Below are 19,516 nucleotides of genomic sequence, written 5' to 3'. Positions count from 1 at the left end.
AGTAGTAAAGACTAGAGGGGTCAAAGGTCAGAAATTCACCAATAAATTAGCTTATTGCAGATATATTGGTGTCAATGTAGATGTCCATCCAACAGGTGACAACAAGTTGCAGTACAGAAAGGCCAAACTAGGTTTGAGATCATTTACAAACACTGTCACGATTACAGATTGTCCATTAGAGAGTGTTGGCAAGGGGATTTTCCAACTGGAAAGTAAGAAAGTAAAAATCAAAGGGGTTATTTTTCGTGCTTTTGCTAAAAAAAAAAAAAAAAAGATATTATACACCATTATTGGTCTTTTAAAAATTCAATACTAATTCTATATTAGCCTTAAAATACAGTTTCAGCTGGCTTGTAGGCTATTACAACCAATCAGTGAAACTGCAGTGTGGAACTTTTTTCTCTTCCCTCTGGCAGTGAGAGTCGTTACACAAACACTGTCAACGTGTGTACACAGCGTGTGTACCTAACGTATGCCTGCAGGTGAGCTCGCCGCATCTTTCTCGCCCACGGGAGCGTTTTCTTCAAGGCTTTTTATGGCTTTGATCCCCTGGATGCCAAATATCTTTTTTTGTCTGGAGCATCCACTCCAGAAACAGGAGTGCTGCCTGCTGCTGCTCCATTGGTGTCTTCCCCCCTGTCTGCACCCTTTAACTTCTGCTGGTGCAGGAAAGTCACCACAGACACCACAGCTCCAGTATATACACAGCTTTTTGTGGTAGCAATAATTCGACTGATGTTCATTTATATGTAAGAGAGAGTGCCATCACTGTGGTAGCACGGCTCAACACATGAGAAGAGAAACGGAAGTTAGGAAAGCAGACAAACAGAAAAAGTTAAAAGGACGTTATATTAGTATTAGTGAGAATATTAGTATGTTTCTTCTGTAGCATGAGCTCTGTAGCAGAAACGGTTCTTAATTTCTTGTTGTTGTTCGCAAGAGCACATTGAGTATCATTTGTTCTTTCACATCAGATTGTGGTGCTAACGTGCTAACTTTACTTCCTTCTTGAATCTGTCCTGTCAGTCGTCCTGTCACTTACTTTCAAATTAAAGTTTTCAGTCGGAAATCAGTTACAAACTGCAGGAACATAATCCACACAGTGTGTACACAGCATGAGAGAGAACAGGCTGAGGCGCTGAGCTTAGGGCAACACTTCCCCTGTCAACCCTCAGCCCCCTCCTGTGTGGAAAGTATCTGCTTTCATGCAGTTAGGGACCGTCCCATGAGGAACACAGGAGCCTCCCTTTGAACGTCTGCAGTCCCAAAAGCTGCAGAGCATGATGCAATAAATGATCACTGAATCAGATCAGGAGTTAAATTCACTCTGTGCTGTTTCAAATTATCAACCTCCTCAGTTCTCTGTCATGGTGATCATGAACAACTCAGTGTGCACACGCTGAATTTGACACGTACTATATGTGAAACAGCTGTGATAGAACATTTCACAGTGGGACAGTTTGGACTACACACTTACTTCAGGTCCATTGTGTATCTCACTGTGCTGGATTTTGCTCACTATTAAAAAATATTTATGCAAATGATATGAGTACAAATGCATTGGTGGTTCAGTGGTAGAATTCTCGCCTGCCACGCGGGAGGCCCGGGTTCGATTCCCGGCCAATGCAGCACACTTTTCTTTGCCCTTCCACCCCTCTCCCATAAAAGCTCTGCACTACAGTGACAGTACATTAATGACCAATGACTTTCTCCTACTAGTGCAGCTATATTATGCCTACAGGTATGGTAAGAGTGGTTTTCAAGACATTTTTGCACCGCAGACTGGTTTTACAACACTGTTGAGAACTGTCCGAAGAGGTGTTACAAGTACAGTTGTGCTGGCCTAGGGTCTAGGACATGTCCCCTTCACTGGAGATCATACAATTCTGCCTGACAAGATTCAAACACTGGGTCAGCCTTTCTGGCACAGTTCTTAAATGTTTCAGGTCTTACTGAACTGGTTGACAATTCTGTGGCCATGGATGACCACTCTGATAACATGGACCTGACATGTGGTGTCCCACAGGGCTCTACCTTAGGCCCAGTTCTTTTCAGCCTATATATGTTACCACCTGGCAATATCATTAAAAAATCAGTTTCCAAATTTATGCAGACAATACCCAGCTATATATCTCTGTAAGCTCAAATGATTACAGTCCTATTAATGACTTGATTGCATGCATCTCTGACATAAATCTGCGGGGGACACTAAACTTCTTACAGTTAAATCAAGACAAAACTGAAATAGTAGTTACTAGAGCAAAAGCTAAGAGAAAATTAGAATTATCACTTCGTGGCTGTAAGTAACACAGTGACAGTCAAGTAACAGATTACACCCCTCTCTGTCCAGACTTATTTGTAGCCATGACAGTTGACAACACCTCAAACATGGATGGTACTGCAAATTCTAAAACACAAATGCATCACACATCTTAAATGCAACAGCACAGAAGATCTCAACAATCACCACAGTTTCAAAATGGGCACCCAATATTACTGTCACCAATTCAGTATCTGACCAAATGTCTCCCCTCCTGTCTCTTACTTATGATGTTGAATTATGTCCAGAACAAAAGGTCATAGTGACCTTTGACTACTGAATTCTAATCATCTATGTGTCCGAATGAACGTTTGTGCCAAATTTGGAGAAATTACCTCAAGGCATTCTTGAGATATCACGTTCACAAGAATGAGATAGACGAGGTCACAGTGACCTTGATCTTTGACCACCCTCTCTCGTTACTCATTTTTACAGAATAAAGCTTCAATGCACTTAAATGTACCTCAACGCAATCTCTGTTAGCTGTTAGTTCCCGCCGCCAGCTGCTACCAACATTAACTAGCTCTCCTCCTTAAGATTTAAACACAGATTTATTGTTCATAATGTAGCATCATCAGCAAAACAATAGAGTGTGTCCCCTGACACGTTGATAATGAGTTTATTGTGTCCTTTCATCCCAAAACCATCCTTCAAGATCTCTGTTCGTCCAAAACATGTTTTCTATTGTCCCCAGGACGATCGGACAATGCTAGTCTTGAGCCCTGCTTAAAGCCTGCATAAAAAATTGATGTGACACAACAGAAAAACACCGGCCACTGCCATCTGTGAATTTCATCTTATTTGACGATAGGCCAACGGCAGTCAACAAGGCAGACATCGACTGTAAATGACGCTGAAGCTAAGGTTGAAATCACTTCCTGTCAGCCTTTATTATGGTGGTCCCCTTTCTTGCATAGTTTAGCGCCCGGCTAGAGTGGGAACAAAGCACTGTGTTATTTAATGTTTCATGATATTGTATGGTGATAATGTGTCTTTAATTGACTTGATGGTAAGCGAGTGTGTGCTTCGTGGAATATCAGTAATATCATGGTGATCAAATCAAATAAATCATCAATGATGGTGTTCAAATAATATGGATGACGGCTGAACATAATTAAAGACTTTTGAAAACATCAGTACGCTTTACCATTGTCTGGCTTGAGGTTTGCTACATCGCCTGACACAGACGTTTGGGTGATAAATGGGTGCATTGAACACCACAAAGAGTTTCTATTAACGTCATTACTGTAACCCTAACCTCATTTTCTGGAAGCACTGTGACCGCAGTGCACCTGCCTTCATTAGCAGCTTTATTTATTTAGCCAGAACCAGTTAAACAGGGGCAGAGAGACCACAGTCCCACCAGTAAACTAGCCTCAAGCTACTGAGAACAACAAAGCTGTCAGTTCATTGTTTGGTAGGCTTTAACAGAAACCAGAGCAGGCATGGTGTTAAGTTCTTTTTAGACACACACTCTGCTGTGTTTAATCATGTTTTGTTTTCTCCTCATCCTCTCATGATCTTACCCTCTGGTGCCGGTGTGATATCAGTGATCCGGAGGTGTGGACTAGGCACTGGTGCTGGACACACGTCCTTCCCCAGAGCTGGGACCTCGGGCAAGGTGAACACTACTTCATACCGGTGCTGCGTCTTCAGGAAGCCAACCTGCAGTGTAAGGGAGACAGAGCTGTGAGGGAAAGAGTCAAGTAAAGATTTAGCGATTAAGATGAAAAACAAAGGCTGTCTTTCTCTCTCCTAAAACTTTGGACTAATCCGACTGGTACATAGGGAGAGAGGGATTTATAGAGAGGCAAAAAGGCTTTGGCTTGGCCTCACATTCCATAGTGTAAGTCCACTACAGCTCAATAAATAAAGGATTAATCTCTATGAGGAACATGGATAAGTAATTCTCATGAGCACTACACTGTTTGAGTTTTTCTTGAGGGAGTCGTCTAATTGAAATCATTAGTTATTGCTCTGGCGATCTTAATCCCCCTCACCTCTGCCAAATTGGCAATTTTAGCCAGACGGGAAATAAAACAGAGTTACCTCTTGGATTTCACTCAGCCCCAAAACCTTCCAATAATACTAATCCCTTGTGAATAGAAATGGCTGTAATTCAAGAGCTTAATCCAAACGTGGTTACACCTTCCTCAGAGGTTTGAGACTCTCCAAAGCTCCACCACCCAAACACGGACTCTCTGTGGCAGCAACAAACAAGTTGAGCATTTCTGACCTTAGCTGATGTTTAGCATAGCCAGAGCTAGAACTACAACGATTAGTGGGTCAACAGAAAATTAATGTGCAACTTTTTTTATTAGTAATTAATTTTTCAAGGAAAAAACATTGGGTGAGAGGCAGGGTACACGCTGGACATTCACACCTACGGACAATTTAGAGTCACCAGTTAACCTGCATCTCTTTGGACTGTGGGAGGAAGCCGGAGTACTAGGGCTGGGCGATATGGACATAAATCAATATCTCTGTATTTACAGGCTGACTAGCAATACACAATATATATCTTGGTATTTTCTATGAAATAGGCTTCATGTTTTAAGCTGCAAGTCAAAGCCACATTTGAGATGTCACAAGCACTTTCATAAAAACGGACTGTGATCAAAATAAAATGCAAAGACAGGGATTTTATTCCCTGTTTGCAAATAAACAGCGGCACAACATGTAAATGAACAATGATATAAAATAAATAGCAGGGTTGCATGTTAACGTTTTTACACAAAGCAGTGGCTACAGAGGTTTGAAGGTTTCCAGCGCAAATCTATAACATGAGTATAAAAGTATCAAGTAGGCCTAAATCCATTGTGGTCTGGAACAATTAAAAATCTTTGTGGGAGGGGTTAAAATGTCATTTTCCATGGTCTTTCAAATGAATCAAGTGCTGGAAAATGATATAAATATTTTTATTCATATTTGCATTTTATACGTCTTGTATATGAAACGTCTGAGTTGTCACTTCATTTCTGAAATACATCTGTCACCTGCATCCAGGCGCTGTGTCAGTGTCACACAATAGACTACAACTACAAAGAAGAACAGCGACACGCTATGATCCACCTTACACACAAACTAGCAGCGCTGTACTACACGTGTGCTACGGTAACTTCATTCATCTCACAGACTGATTTAACGTAGCTCGTGCAACATATAGACCGATGTCACACTGTAGACTAATTAACACACAAATTAGACAGAGGAGCAGGTCCGTGTCTCTCTGAGTGTTGCTGGAGAACTTGTGAGTGAGTGAGTGAGTGAGTGAGTGAGTGAGGCGGAGCTGTGAGGAGAGTGTGACAGAGATGAACACTGGTGTGTGTTATGTAACACAACTTCAGCCTTTATCGATATAAACGGTGTTGTCTAAATCTATATCTTGCTTTAAAATATATCGATATATCGCCCAGATCTACGGAGTACCCCGAGAAAACCCACGCTAACACGGGGAGAACATGCAAACTCCACACAGAAGTCCTCCCCCACCCTGGGGTTCAAACCAGGAACCCTCTCGCTGTGAGGCGTCAGTGCTAAACACTGCTGCCAAAAATCACAGACAGCACCGAGAAAAATGTAAACATGTCATATCTGGGACTCTCACTTTCACATTCTCTGGAGATGTGGTTTACAATCAGTAGCTGACAATTCCTGCACAGTAAACTTTCAGCTTCTCAGATATGAAGATGTTGCTTTTTTTCTGATTTACATCACTGAGCTTTGAACATCCTCGGGTTTTGGGTCTGCTGGTCAGATAAAACAAGTCATTTAAAGATGTGGGAACTAGTGACTGGCATTTTTTGCTGTTTTCTGACATTTTACAAACTAAATGCTTGACTGATTAATTGGAAAAAATACTGAGATAAATAAAATTCAGAAGAAAGAAATGGAAACCAGGCACCCAATTTTTGCACACAGAGCTGATGCATCCAAACACTCTTATCTCCTGTTGCTGCTGCACAGTTCACACCTTTTCAGTTCACACTACCCATATGCAAAATTTATAAGACAACTATATGGAAGGGAAGTGAGAGGAAGAGCAACAGACAGGTGGGGAGAGGCGAGTGATGTAGAGCTAGCTGCCGAACTTTTAGCAAAGAGAAAAATTCATGAGGGAATGGTCACAGAGAGGAGTGAAGAAAGCCTCACAGAGGAGTCCGGATAACAAAGAGAGACAGCGAGAGAGAGAGGAGGCTGCAGGGAAGAGCCGGCAATGAGAGATAAGCCTAAAGCCCCTCCAGCTATGAGCTGCAAACGGCAGTTTCGGCCCCGCGTGACCCCTGGTTGGAGCAGCAGAGCAGAGGCTGCACACAGCATGAAGCGAGACAGGAGAAAGGGAACACTGAGGGAGCGCTGCAGAGAAAAACAATAATCATTCTGTGAGCGTAGTCCCACGCATGTCCAGGCGCTGTGAACTGCCTCTGAAAAATTGATTTAATATGAATTTCATGCTGCAGATTTGGACCAGCGGAGAGTTTTCTGCCATGATAGAGACCAAGAAGTGATCAAGGAGTGAATCAATGTGAAACATTTCAGTCAGAAAGTAATTTAAGGTCTCGTTTGTGAGCGCACTACTGAGCGGTGACACTAACATGTCATTTCTAAAGATGTGTAACACTGAGAGTCGGACACACCCAAAGTCACAAATGTCTCATCGTTCCTCCAAAACAATGGTGCAATTCTTTAACCAACTTGGAGAGGAAATACCACACACTGTATGAACTTGTATGTCAAATTCACAGATAGATCCAGTCACACAACACTCTTAACAAAAGAGAAACTGGAGATTCTTACATGTGAGATGACGATTTGTAACTTCCTTTAAAGTGTTGGTTTACAGCTGTTGGCCATGCTAGAATACAAAATTACTTGTGGTGTGACTCCAGATGACAACTCAGTGAAGTCATTTTCATTCACTCAAAAGTGCTAGCATGCATCTTAAAGGGATAGTTAAGATTTTTTTTTAAAGTGGGGTTGTATGGGGTATATCCATAGACAGTATTTAAATTTAACCCCAGTAGATGTCAGTTGGCACGCCCCCAGTTTGGAGAAGCAGGCTGAAGTCCAAAATCTGGAAGCGAAGCAATGCACTGCTGCAGACGGGAGCAGCAACAAAACGCAGTTGAGCCAACTACAGAACCAATCGGTTTAAGTGTTTTCCTAAAATTCTGGTCTATCTGTTTCAGAGCCCTGAAGGCAAACTTCTCCAAACAGTCATAAAACACAGACTAACAACAAGATCATTTAAACTGCTATTGACTCATTATTATCTTAAGCATGTTTACATTGAATAAATTAGCCTAGCAGCTAGCAGACTTTTTTTTCTCTTCTACTTATAAATTAAACTACATGTAACTAGGGGTGGGCGAAATGGCCCTAAAATAATATCACGATATTTCAGGGTATTTTTTTTTACATGTCACCCCAACAGTTTGCCCTCTAATACTCAGCAAAGTTTAAAATGATCTCTCATTTCTTTAGTTTGTGAACAACAACAGTAACTCAGAGTGAGATTCAGATTCTGTTACAATATTAATAGGTCAACTAAATAAAATCCACCACAAATTACACATTTAAACAACTCCCAAATACAAAAAATTTCCCCTGGGATCTATATACAGTATAGGCCAAAAGTTTGGACACACCTTCTCATTCAATGCGTTTTCTTTATTTTCATGACTATTTACATTGTAGATTCTCACTGAAGGCATCAAAACTATGAATGAACACATGTGGAGTTATGTACTTAACAAAAAAGGTGAAATAACTGAAAACATGTTTTATATTCTAGTTTCTTCAAAATAGCCACCCTTTGCTCTGATTACTGCTTTGCACACTCTTGGCATTCTCTCCATGAGCTTCAAGAGGTAGTCACCTGAAATGGTTTTCCAACAGTCTTGAAGGAGTTCCCAGAGGTGTTTAGCACTTGTTGGCCCTTTGCCTTCACTCTGCGGTCCAGCTCACCCCAAACCATCTCGATTGGGTTCAGGTCCGGTGACTGTGGAGGCCAGGTCATCTGCCGCAGCACTCCATCACTCTCCTTCTTGGTCAAATAGCCCTTACACAGCCTGGAGGTGTGTTTGGGGTCATTGTCCTGTTGAAAAATAAATGATCGTCCCAACTAAACGCAAACCGGATGGGATGGCATGTCGCTGCAGGATGCTGTGGTAGCCATGCTGGTTCAGTGTGCCTTCAATTTTGAATAAATCTCCAACAGTGTCACCAGCAAAACACCCCCACACCATCACACCTCCTCCTCCATGCTTCACAGTGGGAACCAGGCGTGTGGAATCCATCCGTTCACCTTTCTGCGTCTCACAAAGACACGGTGGTTGGAACCAAAGATCTCAAATTTGGACTCATCAGACCAAAGCACAGATTTCCACTGGTCTAATGTCCATTCCTTGTGTTTCTTGGCCCAAACAAATCTCTTCTGCTTGTTGCCTCTCCTTAGCAGTGGTTTCCTAGCAGCTATTTGACCATGAAGGCCTGATTCGCAGTCTCCTCTTAACAGTTGTTCTAGAGATGGGTCTGCTGCTAGAACTCTGTGTGGCATTCATCTGGTCTCTGATCTGAGCTGCTGTTAACTTGCGATTTCTGAGGCTGGTGACTCGGATGAACTTATCCTCAGAAGCAGAGGTGACTCTTGGTCTTCCTTTCCTGGGTCGGTCCTCATGTGTGCCAGTTTCGTTGTAGCGCTTGATGGTTTTTGCGACTCCACTTGGGGACACATTTAAAGTTTTTGCAATTTTCCCGACTGACTGACCTTCATTTCTTAAAGTAATGATGGCCACTCGTTTTTCTTTAGTTAGCTGATTGGTTCTTGCCATAATATGAATTTTAACAGTTGTCCAATAGGGCTGTCGGCTGTGTATTAACCTGACTTCTGCACAACACAACTGATGGTCCCAACCCTGTTGATAAAGCAAGAAATTCCACTAATTAACCCTGATAAGGCACACCTGTGAAGTGGAAACCATTTCAGGTGACTACCTCTTGAAGCTCATGGAGAGAATGCCAAGAGTGTGCAAAGCAGTAATCAGAGCAAAGGGTGGCTATTTTGAAGAAACTAGAATATAAAACATGTTTTCAGTTATTTCACCTTTTTTTGTTAAGTACATAACTCCACATGTGTTCATTCATAGTTTTGATGCCTTCAGTGAGAATCTACAATGTAAATAGTCATGAAAATAAAGAAAACGCATTGAATGAGAAGGTGTGTCCAAACTTTTGGCCTGTACTGTATATAAATCAACAGGTGATTTCCTTCTTTTAGTAAAATCCTAAATGATTGAGTTGCTTTTTTTCCATCTGGACCTTTATGCTCTGCCATTTCAGTTTTTTTGTGTCACATAGGTTTACATTACCAAAGGTTTATGATAAAATCACTTGACAACACCGACTCCCATGTGCACATGGGTGAGAGAGGAGAGGGAGAGACGCTGTGCTGCTGCCAGAGGAGCCACTGACTGAGTTCACTCTGAGCGGTAACTCTGTAAGAGTCTGAGAAGTCTGGGGCTGCTCATTAAACATTCAGGACGCCACAGTTTATTCCACACTACTGAAGCTGCTCCTCTTTCTGGAACCACTGCAGAGTCGGTAATACTTTTGCTTTCAGGCATGCTTGTTGTTGCCGTGGGTAACAGTATGAATTCATATGTCTATAAGTCGAAATATTGCGAGTATCACAATATGAATTTTTCATATGATTTAAAAAAATATACTGGCATTATCGTGAATGAGATGATATGGCACACCCCTACATGTAACATTATTATTTTTCTCACACACCGGTGGTTTAAGTGACCACATCCCCCGTTAAATCCCTATTGCTTTGATCATGTTTAACATTAGCATGCACAATCCAGTCAAGTCTCTGGATCTCACAACTGGTAGACATAATTAAAGCGAGCCAAGTGCTGAGTCAGGTGATAATTCTCTGTGGGTTTGTCACTACGAGCTTCACTTGTCACATAACATTCAGTTATTTGATTCATTGTAGATATAAAAATATTGATTAGTGCTGCTTTAAACTAAAAAAAAACTCCAGTATAGCTTCTTTAATTTCCCTTGTCTGAATTTAATGGCAGTGTTTCCTGGAGGAAGCTGCACGTCCTTACAGTCATTAACCCTTGCTCTGGTTCCACACAGTAACATGATTATACTTCATGTGCATCTAAACCTGCAGAACACAAGCTCATAATCATAATCTGCAAGTTCACAAACACAGCCGTCCTGAGTCATGCAAATAATTTGAACTGGATTCTGCAGCATCACTTTTCTCAGCTGATCTCTGTAGCACTGACAGCTGCTCATTTGCATCCTCGGCTTCACTATGTTATCAGATACACGAGTGCAAACACGGAGAAATGAACAAAGATTATGTGTTCTTTCTAAATGCCTCCGCCTCGCCTGCATTCACACACACACACACACACACACACACACACACACACACACACTCTGTGAAATTCAAATTACCTTTGTCAAAACTGGTATTCATACAGCTGTTGTATGCATGCCACCTCCATCCCACACACTCCCGCCTCATCTTTGGTCTGTACAACCCGCATGGCCATTTCCATAGCAACCCCCCCCCTTTCCTCAGCTCCACGATGAGCCACGACGCCGGGCTGACAGTACTCTGTGCCCACTCTCCAGCACGCTTAAAAGCTCTGAGAAACAAACTCGCACACACGCTGCTCTGTAACTGTGAAGGTCACAGCCAAGTTTGCAGTTCATCTCCACGTGCACATGCTGCTTTTAGGCAAATCGATTTGGCTGTGAACTAGTTTCAAAGCTTGGAGAGGCTTAGTTAGTGTGAGCATGTGCAGAACTTTGCTTTGAGATTTTGGTACAACTGAGAAACAGCAGAAGGAGAAAGCTAACCTGGACGCCCCTGAATGTGTTTGGTGTCTACTTAGGCAGATGTACCATGCAAGTTTAGCGCACTTCAACCCGGTAAAGTCACATATACATTTAAATATGTCACAAATCTAAAGAAAAATAAAAAGTTCAAAGGAATGTCTGTGGGATTGAAGGTTATTCAGTGAAAAAGGAGAGAAAATGAGAACAAATACAGCTACAGTCTCTATGATATCGATATAAACGATTCAAGGACATAACTCTGGCTGCAGGCAGGAAATCTGGTCTGAAAACCCAAACTACTTGAGATGCACTTGATTTTGTGTGTTGTCCACTCTAGCAGAAACAAAGCATGACTTGTCAGATAAATCTTCAGTGCATGTATTTTCTCAAACAGTAAAACCAGTGCTTTTGAATTGCCTTAGGAGCTATAATTCATCCCTATCAATGCTCTTATTGTGTTAGTCTTTAGTGTCCTTTATCCAACATCTAGAAACAAGAGTGCAGCCACGCTAGCAGCTCTGTGAGGCCCAGAGATGCTCTGAGCTAAATGCTAACACTCCAACAGGAATACTTCACCTACGAAATGATCATTTGTGTATCAATTACTCAATCTATGTTACATTGAATTCAGGAAGAGAACTTTGTTTTGTGCCTCTCACCTGGTAAGACCATCCTGATGATGTGAACTCAACATTCTGTTTCCCTCTCTGTATCAGTCTGGCCCCCACTGCCTCCCTAACTTTTAATTTCCATAGATTAAAATCCAATCAAAGCCAATCAGGGATACACACCGTAGTTAACAATGTAAGCAGCCAATCAGCGACTGTGTTGGTAAAATGTATGGTAAATGGATCTGCACTTCTATTGTGCCTTTCTAGTCAACTGACCACTCAAAGCGCTTTTGACACTACGAGTTACATTGACCCATTCACACACGGGTGGCCGAGGCTACAATACAAGCTGCCACCTGCTACACAGTTTTTGACACACTCACACACTGATGGAACAGCCATCGGGAGCAATTTGGGGTTGAGTGTCTTGCTCAAGGATGCTTGGGCATGTGGAGTAGAGGAGCCGGGGATCGAGCCGCTTATCTTCTGATTGTAGTTGAAGGCGTAAAACGCAGGATGCAGCTTGCAGAACAATAGTGGCGGCTCCCAAAGCAGCAAGCGCTAACTCTAACGTTAGAGGAGTAAACACAGCAATAAGTGAAGTTATTGCAGAAATCAAGTTGATAACAACAACTACACAAGAATAAGAGTTTGCACTTGCGGAGTCTGAGCGTAGTTCAAATTTTGCCAAATCCAGTCGGAAGAACAGTGGAAACGTCTTTTCCCCTGACAAACCCCACGAGTGCATTCTCCTTGTGTAGTTGTTGTTATTGACTGTATTTCTGTAATAACTTAATTTATTGCTGTGTTTACTCCACTAATATTAGAGTTAGTGCTTCTTGCTTTGGGACCTTGACTGGCTACTTACATTGTAAACTATGGTGTGGACCCGTGCTTGGCCCGGAGTGGATTTTAATTTCTTGAAAGTGTTCGAGCTCACGACATCAGGATGGTCTTACCCGGCTAGCATGCCTCAACAGTGAACGAAGAATCTATTTAAAACACCTGGGCAAGCCTGTGTGTTGGATCTCAGCTCAGTGGACGGCACGAGCGTAGTTCAAAAGCACTACACTCCACCTCTCGTATGCGGAAGCGTTTTAAATAGTAAGGTTTTAGTGAAATGCATGTATTAAGGAAGTACTGGCTGGATAAATAAGATTTTGACTTACACTGCACGAGTTGTGCGAGATAGATGTTTTCAAAAAGTTTTGCTATTGTTAAACAAGGACCCCTTTTACTCCAATTGATCAAGAATTTTCTTCGTTTTTGGATTCTTCGTTCAACATGGAGACGTGAGAAAAACAAAGATTTCTTTATGAATTCGATGTAACATGGGGTGAGTAACTTAACTGATGCAGCTGATCAATTTGTGGGTGAAGTATTCCTTTAATAGCTATAATATTTACCATAGTTTCCATCTGTGTTTAGCGTACAGACTTTGTAATCAAGGTTGGGCCGGTGTAAACATTTCAAACCACTGGACTGGACTGGTGTACTGAACTTTAGCAGGTGTGGCACTTGACTCAGCAGTCACTCCTGACAGGAACATAATAACACTCCTATTCACACTGATGTATGTTCAGTGTATTGGTAATAACTAGTTATTTGACGCTATAAAAAAGGGTTTTAACGTTATGATTGACAGCTGTGTGTGCCAGTAGCTGTGCTTGCAATCAATGATGCTGCTCCTGATTGGTCGGATGGCAGTAATTTGCTACTATGGAGACTGCTACTGTGCAGACTCAGGCTCCAAATGACGTCACCAGCGCTAGACAGCAGTGGCTGTATCTGGGATATTTGGCCTAACTTTGTATTGTAAGAGGAAATGGAGACTAATTACTGCTGAGGCTGATGAAGAGGTTATTAGTTTTGCACGTATTTGAGTCATAAACCTTAAATTAAACTGTGACGTGATAGACGGAGTGAGGTAGGGGGAATATCTGTGCTAAATTTCATGGTGATTCATTCAAATGTCACCAGGATATTTCAGTCAAAGCTACAAATGTCAGCCTTGTGGTGGTGCAACAGGACACCACGGAATCACAGCCATTTAGGTTCATCCTCTGGGGACCTTGTTGAGATGTTTCAGTAAACATCCTGTGCTCAAATCCAGCCAAGGCATCCCTTGTGTTTCTCCCTACTTTCACTGCCAGTAATGGTGCAATAGTGTGTTTACAACAATTAACCCAAAGAGAGAAAATCCATGTAGAGCTGCTGCGAGCACAAGGTAGGATGAAAAGAGCTGAAAAAACCCACAGCAGCCCTTCATTAGCATCATGGTCATTAGCAGCTTCAATGCTAACAAAGTCTGCACAGCTGAAACAAATTAATCGTCACTGACGGTCAAAATTAAGACACGTTTCTCCACATGCTCCTATTATTACAGTGTGTTGAAGTTACCTGGAGCCTTTGGCACCTTGTGTTGCCGCTGCTTGGCTCCTACACTGAGCTCCTCCAGGATTTAAGAGCTGACAGCAGAGAACAGATGAGAAGTCTGATATCATTGTTCTCTGCCTTTATAGCCGACAGAAGAGATTAACAGTGACGAGAAAAGACTTTAATCTTCTCCTGGATGTTTTGCAGATAAAGCCCATAAACTGAGGACACTTCCCCACTAGATCAAAGAGTTATCTTCTAATGTTATATCCACCAGTGGGAAAAAACAGGCACCAGGGGAAGTGGAGCAACTAATTATGACCAAGCACAAGACTGTCAGGGTCATTGGGCTATATGGAGACTATCTGTGAGAAGGCAGTGTTGGTTTTCCTCCAGAAAAACTTTGTTTGATGGTAATAAATCTGTTTACATCTACAGTACTATGACTTGTTTTGGCCAAAATTTTTATTATCATGGATTGATTCTTTTTTAATATGAAATGATATGGGATGTTGTGCCTGTGCAGTATTAACCTTTAATCAACCTTTAAGCTGTTGACTCTCAGCCTCATCCCTTTTCCGGCCACTATCCTGGCAGGAAAAGCAGCGATGTCTCTGTAAAAAACAAACGCTTTTTGGGCCACTATCCCGGCAGGAAAAGCAGCGATGTCTTTGTAAAAACAAACACTTTTTGGGCCACTATCCTGGCAGGAAAAGCAGCAATGTCTCTGCAAAAAACAAACACTTTTCGGGCCACTATCCTGGCAGGAAAAGCAACTATGTCTCTATAAAAAACAAATGCTTTTTGGGCCACTATCCTGGCAGGAAAAGCAGCGATGACGCCGTAAAAAACAAACACTTTTCGGGCTACTATCCTGGCAGGAAAGCAGTGATGTCTCCGTAAAAACAAACACTTTTTGGGCCACTATCCTGGCAGGAAAGCAGTGATGTCTCTATAAAAAACAAATGCTTTTTGGGCCACTATCCTGGCAGGAAAAGCAGCGATGACGCCGTAAAAAACAAATACTTCTCGGGCTACTATCCTGGCAGGAAAGCAGTGATGTCTCCGTAAAAACAAACACTTTTTGGGCTACTATCCTGGCAGGAAAGCAGTGATGTCTTCATAAAAACAAACACTTTTTGGGCCACTATCCTGGCAGGAAGGCAGTGATGTCTTCATAAAAACAAACACTTTTTGGGCCACTATCCTGGCAGGAAAAGCAGTGATGTCTTCATAAAAACAAACACTTTCTGGGCCACTATCCTGGCAAGAAAAGCAGTGATGTCTTTGTAAAAGCAAACACTTTTTGGGCCACTATCCTGGCAAGAAAAGCAGTGATGTCTTCATAAAAACAAACACTTTTTGGGCCACTATCCTGGCAAGAAAAGCAGTGATGTCTTTGTAAAAACAAACACTATTTTGGCCACTATTCTGGCAGGAAAAGCAATGATGTCAATTTAAAAAACAAATGCTTTTGGGGCACTATCTTGGATAGAAAAGCAATGATGTCTCTGTAAAAAACAACCACTTTTTGGGCCACTATCCACCATGAAAAGCAGCTGTGTCCCTGCAAAAAACAAATGCTTTTTGGGCCACTATCCTGGCAGGAAAAGCAACAATGTCTCGGTAAAGTAACCTTATATATCACCACACAAACGCTGATATTATTGCAGTATGATTATGATATGGTTTACAGAAATGTACAATCCCAACATTTTCCTCTGGCGACCGGGCTGCTCGTCCTTACCTGCTCCTGTTTTCTTACATGTTTTAGTATAGCAGGCATTTTAACTGCATGTTTTTACCTTGAATCTGATCCACGGAGATATTATTATAAGCCTGGCAGGAACACTAACTTGGACTTGATTGAAGTGATCTGCTATACATGGTGTCCATGAAGCAGATGGGGACTGAAAAATGTCTGCAGGCTGAGCAGGAAACTACTCCAGAACATTTTACATCCAAGAGAGCATGTGACGATGCCAACTGAGAACTGAGCTTGTTATTAAAAAAAAAAAAAAAAGAAAAAAAAAGATCATTGTCTGGCAAAGATAAACATTCCCAGTATTTTAGTGCAACTCACTGAAACTGAATGTAATCGTGCCAGATGATCATGTGAAGGTAATATTTTTTGCATGAAAAGCACAACAATCATATTAACCCTTTCTTAGCACTGCAGATGACATCGCCTTTTCATCTGAGTATCATGCGTGATGCTGTTTCACATTTCTTGCTGTCAGTCACTTCCTTCCTGCCATTTAACTGCTGCGCCACCTCCCTGGCTCCCACATCAGGGTTTTGCAGCTGAATCTAAAGTCACGACTTAAACTGTAGAGCGTCAATAACAGCTTAAGTGTTGATACTTTAAGGATATTTTGGGGGATTTTCTTTGCTTTATTCACAGATTTGGCATGAAAGGGGTCAAGAGAGTGGGGATGACATGCAGCTAGGGGCCGTGGGTTGGAATTGAGCCAGCGGCTGCTGCAGCAAGGACCCAGCCTTTGTCCATAGGGTGCCTGCTCTACCAGGTGAGCTAGTGGGCAACCCAAAAAATAGTTTCGGAAGCCTGTCTGGTAACAGTTATTTCTTTAAAAACAAATGTGTTCAATAAAATTATTATTTTCTCAGTTGATTGTGTACAAAAAAAACAGCAGACAAATTAATCTTAGTTAAAGTTCAATCAGGAAGACTTTCTTTATGCTATATTCATTCTTAATTCTCTCTCTATCCCACTCCCACTACTTCCTCCAATCAGCTGACTATGGGCCAAACTTTAAATCTGATCTCCTCTCTGCTCCTGTCAGCTGTCATTAAGTGGACTTGTCACGCCCTCCTCCACCCCATTCACCTCCAGTCACCTGATCCAGAGGCCAGGACGAGCTCATCAAAAGCCCACTCCTCTTCACATCCAGATCCTCAGCTCCCTCCATCTCATCTCATCACCACCAGCACCAGCATCTAGACTCCACAGTGGGGGATCCCTAATCAACCACGTCTTTACCACCCTCGTGGAATCGATGACATCACAATGGGGTCTAATCGCCAAAGACTCTTCACATTTCTTATACTTATGTGCACAAGTAAATAAAACAAGTCTCTCCTGACTGAACTACACACACATAACTGCAACTTAATAAGTAAGATCTCCCTGTGCTGTTACCTTGTCGTGGTGGAGAGGCTTGTGCTCTTCTAAGACCCTGAGAGCTATGCTAAGGAGGGGTCTGTGGCCCCTGGTAGGTCCAACCTTACCAGAGGGTTTCAGACAGAGGGTTTATACAGATGTTTCAGTGGAAACCCAAAACCCATAACAGGTCCTCTTTAAGAAAATTTGTCAGTCGGAGAAAGCACCTTGTTAGAATGATGGAATAATTATTGCAATCTTGGAGTAATATCTAAGCAGTCTTTCTTCTAATCTAACACTCTGACTATGACCCTAATTTCAGTAATATATCTTACATGAGCAACAGGATCTGAATTTGAAACAGAAGCAGCGACAGCAGACACTTTTTTGGTTGAGTGTTGGTAGAGATAAAAACTTGCAGATAAAAGAGAAGAACAAGAGGCGGTACATGTAAACCTGGAATCTGAGAAAGATAAATCAAAGAAACTGATTTAAATCAAATCAAATCTGATGAAAAATTGAAACAAATCTTACTCATCCACAGTATCTATCAAGTGTCAGGCTATTGCAAGGTCAGACACACCTTCACCATGAAGTTGCCATCGTCCTCTGGAGTCACCATGACAACGGAGTCATGCAGCTTTTCGTCAAAGTGAACATGTGATGGGGCTCCAGCAGCGGGGGGCATCTCTGAGAAGCGCACGCCTCCTGCCTTCGCACAACCTGAGAGAGAAGAGTGAAGAGGTGCTTAAGGTTCAACATGAACAAAAACACACACTGGATCCCTTTAAAGGGAGAAGAGACGTGTCAGACCGCAGCAGTCGACTCCTTTCAATAACATTAACACAGCACTTCTCAAAGATAATCACTCAAAGCTGCTACGGCAGTCTGTACTGAAAACACACACAGACACACAGACACGTATCTATGCAGACATACAGTCCCTCATATACAGACAGGGCGCATTAAAAGGAAAAACCTGAATCAAAGTGTGGAATAACATCAAATGCAGATGCTTCCACGCACCGGTGCTCACTGAATTATGGTGATTCGGCCTTTACATTCACCACATCTCAACCCAGTTTCACTCTAATGGAAGACTTGGGACCAAAGTGTAAGACAGTGTTTTCCACCACCATCTACATAAGACACAATATAGTAATATAATAACTTTAATCTTCAGATCTATTTAGTGATGTCTGTGATTGTCTCTGATGCTATATGTCCTTTTGTTATGTCTAGCTATGTTTTTTTTTTCTTTCAGTCTTCTGTGCTCACATCTCTCTTGCAAAAGAGATCATGATCTCAATGAGATTATTTAATTAAATAAAGTCTTTTTTGTCTAAATGAGGAACTATCTTGTGGAGGAGTGGTGTTCATCCCTCCAGTCGAGTTCCACAGACTTGGCAAGGAGCATTGACGCTGTTCTGGAGGCTTGTGGTGGTCCAACTCCGCACTAAGCCTATCTTACACCCAGCGCAAAGCAACTGTCATTGCTGGTTTCAGATCAACCCAGCTGTCATTTTCATGGCCAGTGCCCACGTTGTGTAAGTAGCAAATGTACTTGCACCTATCTGTGCTCCTATGGGCATGTAGGTCTTAATACATATATATATCCTCCTGAGACCCTGTGTCCTCATATGAGGACATCACATTATTGGTTTACTTGACCTTACACTTCATTCCACCTAACTTAGACTTCATGTCATCATTCATGGATACCTTTATGTGCCATCTAGTGGTAGTAAGACCACAACATACTTATCCATGTAAAAACAAGATGGCAGCCATCTCTGCCAAGTTAGTCTGCAGCTGATCCTGACACAAAAGTGGACAAGGTCCAAAACCTGATCACATTTTATGGTTGATACTTGTTTATTTATAATTAATTACGTTTGTAGTTTGATATGGCATTGATATGTAATCTGACCAATTTTAGCAACAGTAACAAGCTAAGACGCAGTTAATTAGGAAGTGCTCATTTGAGGACATTGGGAGATTATTGTTGTCTTGTTTGAAGACATTGGGGCTTGATTATTCTTGACAGTGTTTGGTTTGTTATATTTACTTACTTTACACTCAGGTCCTACTGATCCCAAATAGCTGGGATAAATTAAAAATACATACCAAACAAAAGTTCAGGTCTCAGGAGGGTATATATTGCCATCAAATTTTCATTTGGTTTCTCTGCAAAGTATTAATAATAAATCAAATATA

At 41.8% G+C, this 19,516-nt stretch overlaps 1 protein-coding gene and 1 non-coding gene across 3 annotated transcripts in view; one reads left to right on the top strand and one right to left on the bottom strand.

Moving 5' to 3' along the window:
• Positions 1 to 19,516, bottom strand: part of lg23h20orf27 (linkage group 23 C20orf27 homolog) — a 60,986-nt gene that overhangs the window by 12,536 nt on the left and 28,934 nt on the right. For both annotated transcript variants that reach the window (XM_049568170.1, XM_049568171.1), the window contains exons 3-4: positions 17,883 to 18,022; positions 3,847 to 3,985 (exon numbers count right to left, since the gene is read on the bottom strand). In XM_049568170.1, the coding sequence (XP_049424127.1) occupies positions 3,847 to 3,985; positions 17,883 to 18,022 (279 nt within the window). The remainder of the gene's footprint in view (positions 1 to 3,846; positions 3,986 to 17,882; positions 18,023 to 19,516) is intronic.
• Positions 1,558 to 1,628, top strand: trnag-gcc (transfer RNA glycine (anticodon GCC)). Its single transcript has one exon. It is a non-coding gene; the product is annotated as a tRNA-Gly (tRNA).

The sequence above is a fragment of the Epinephelus fuscoguttatus genome, linkage group LG23 (assembly GCF_011397635.1).
Source record: "Epinephelus fuscoguttatus linkage group LG23, E.fuscoguttatus.final_Chr_v1".
Lineage (NCBI taxonomy): Eukaryota > Metazoa > Chordata > Actinopteri > Perciformes > Serranidae > Epinephelus > Epinephelus fuscoguttatus.
This window is presented reverse-complemented; position numbering and strand designations above follow the sequence as displayed.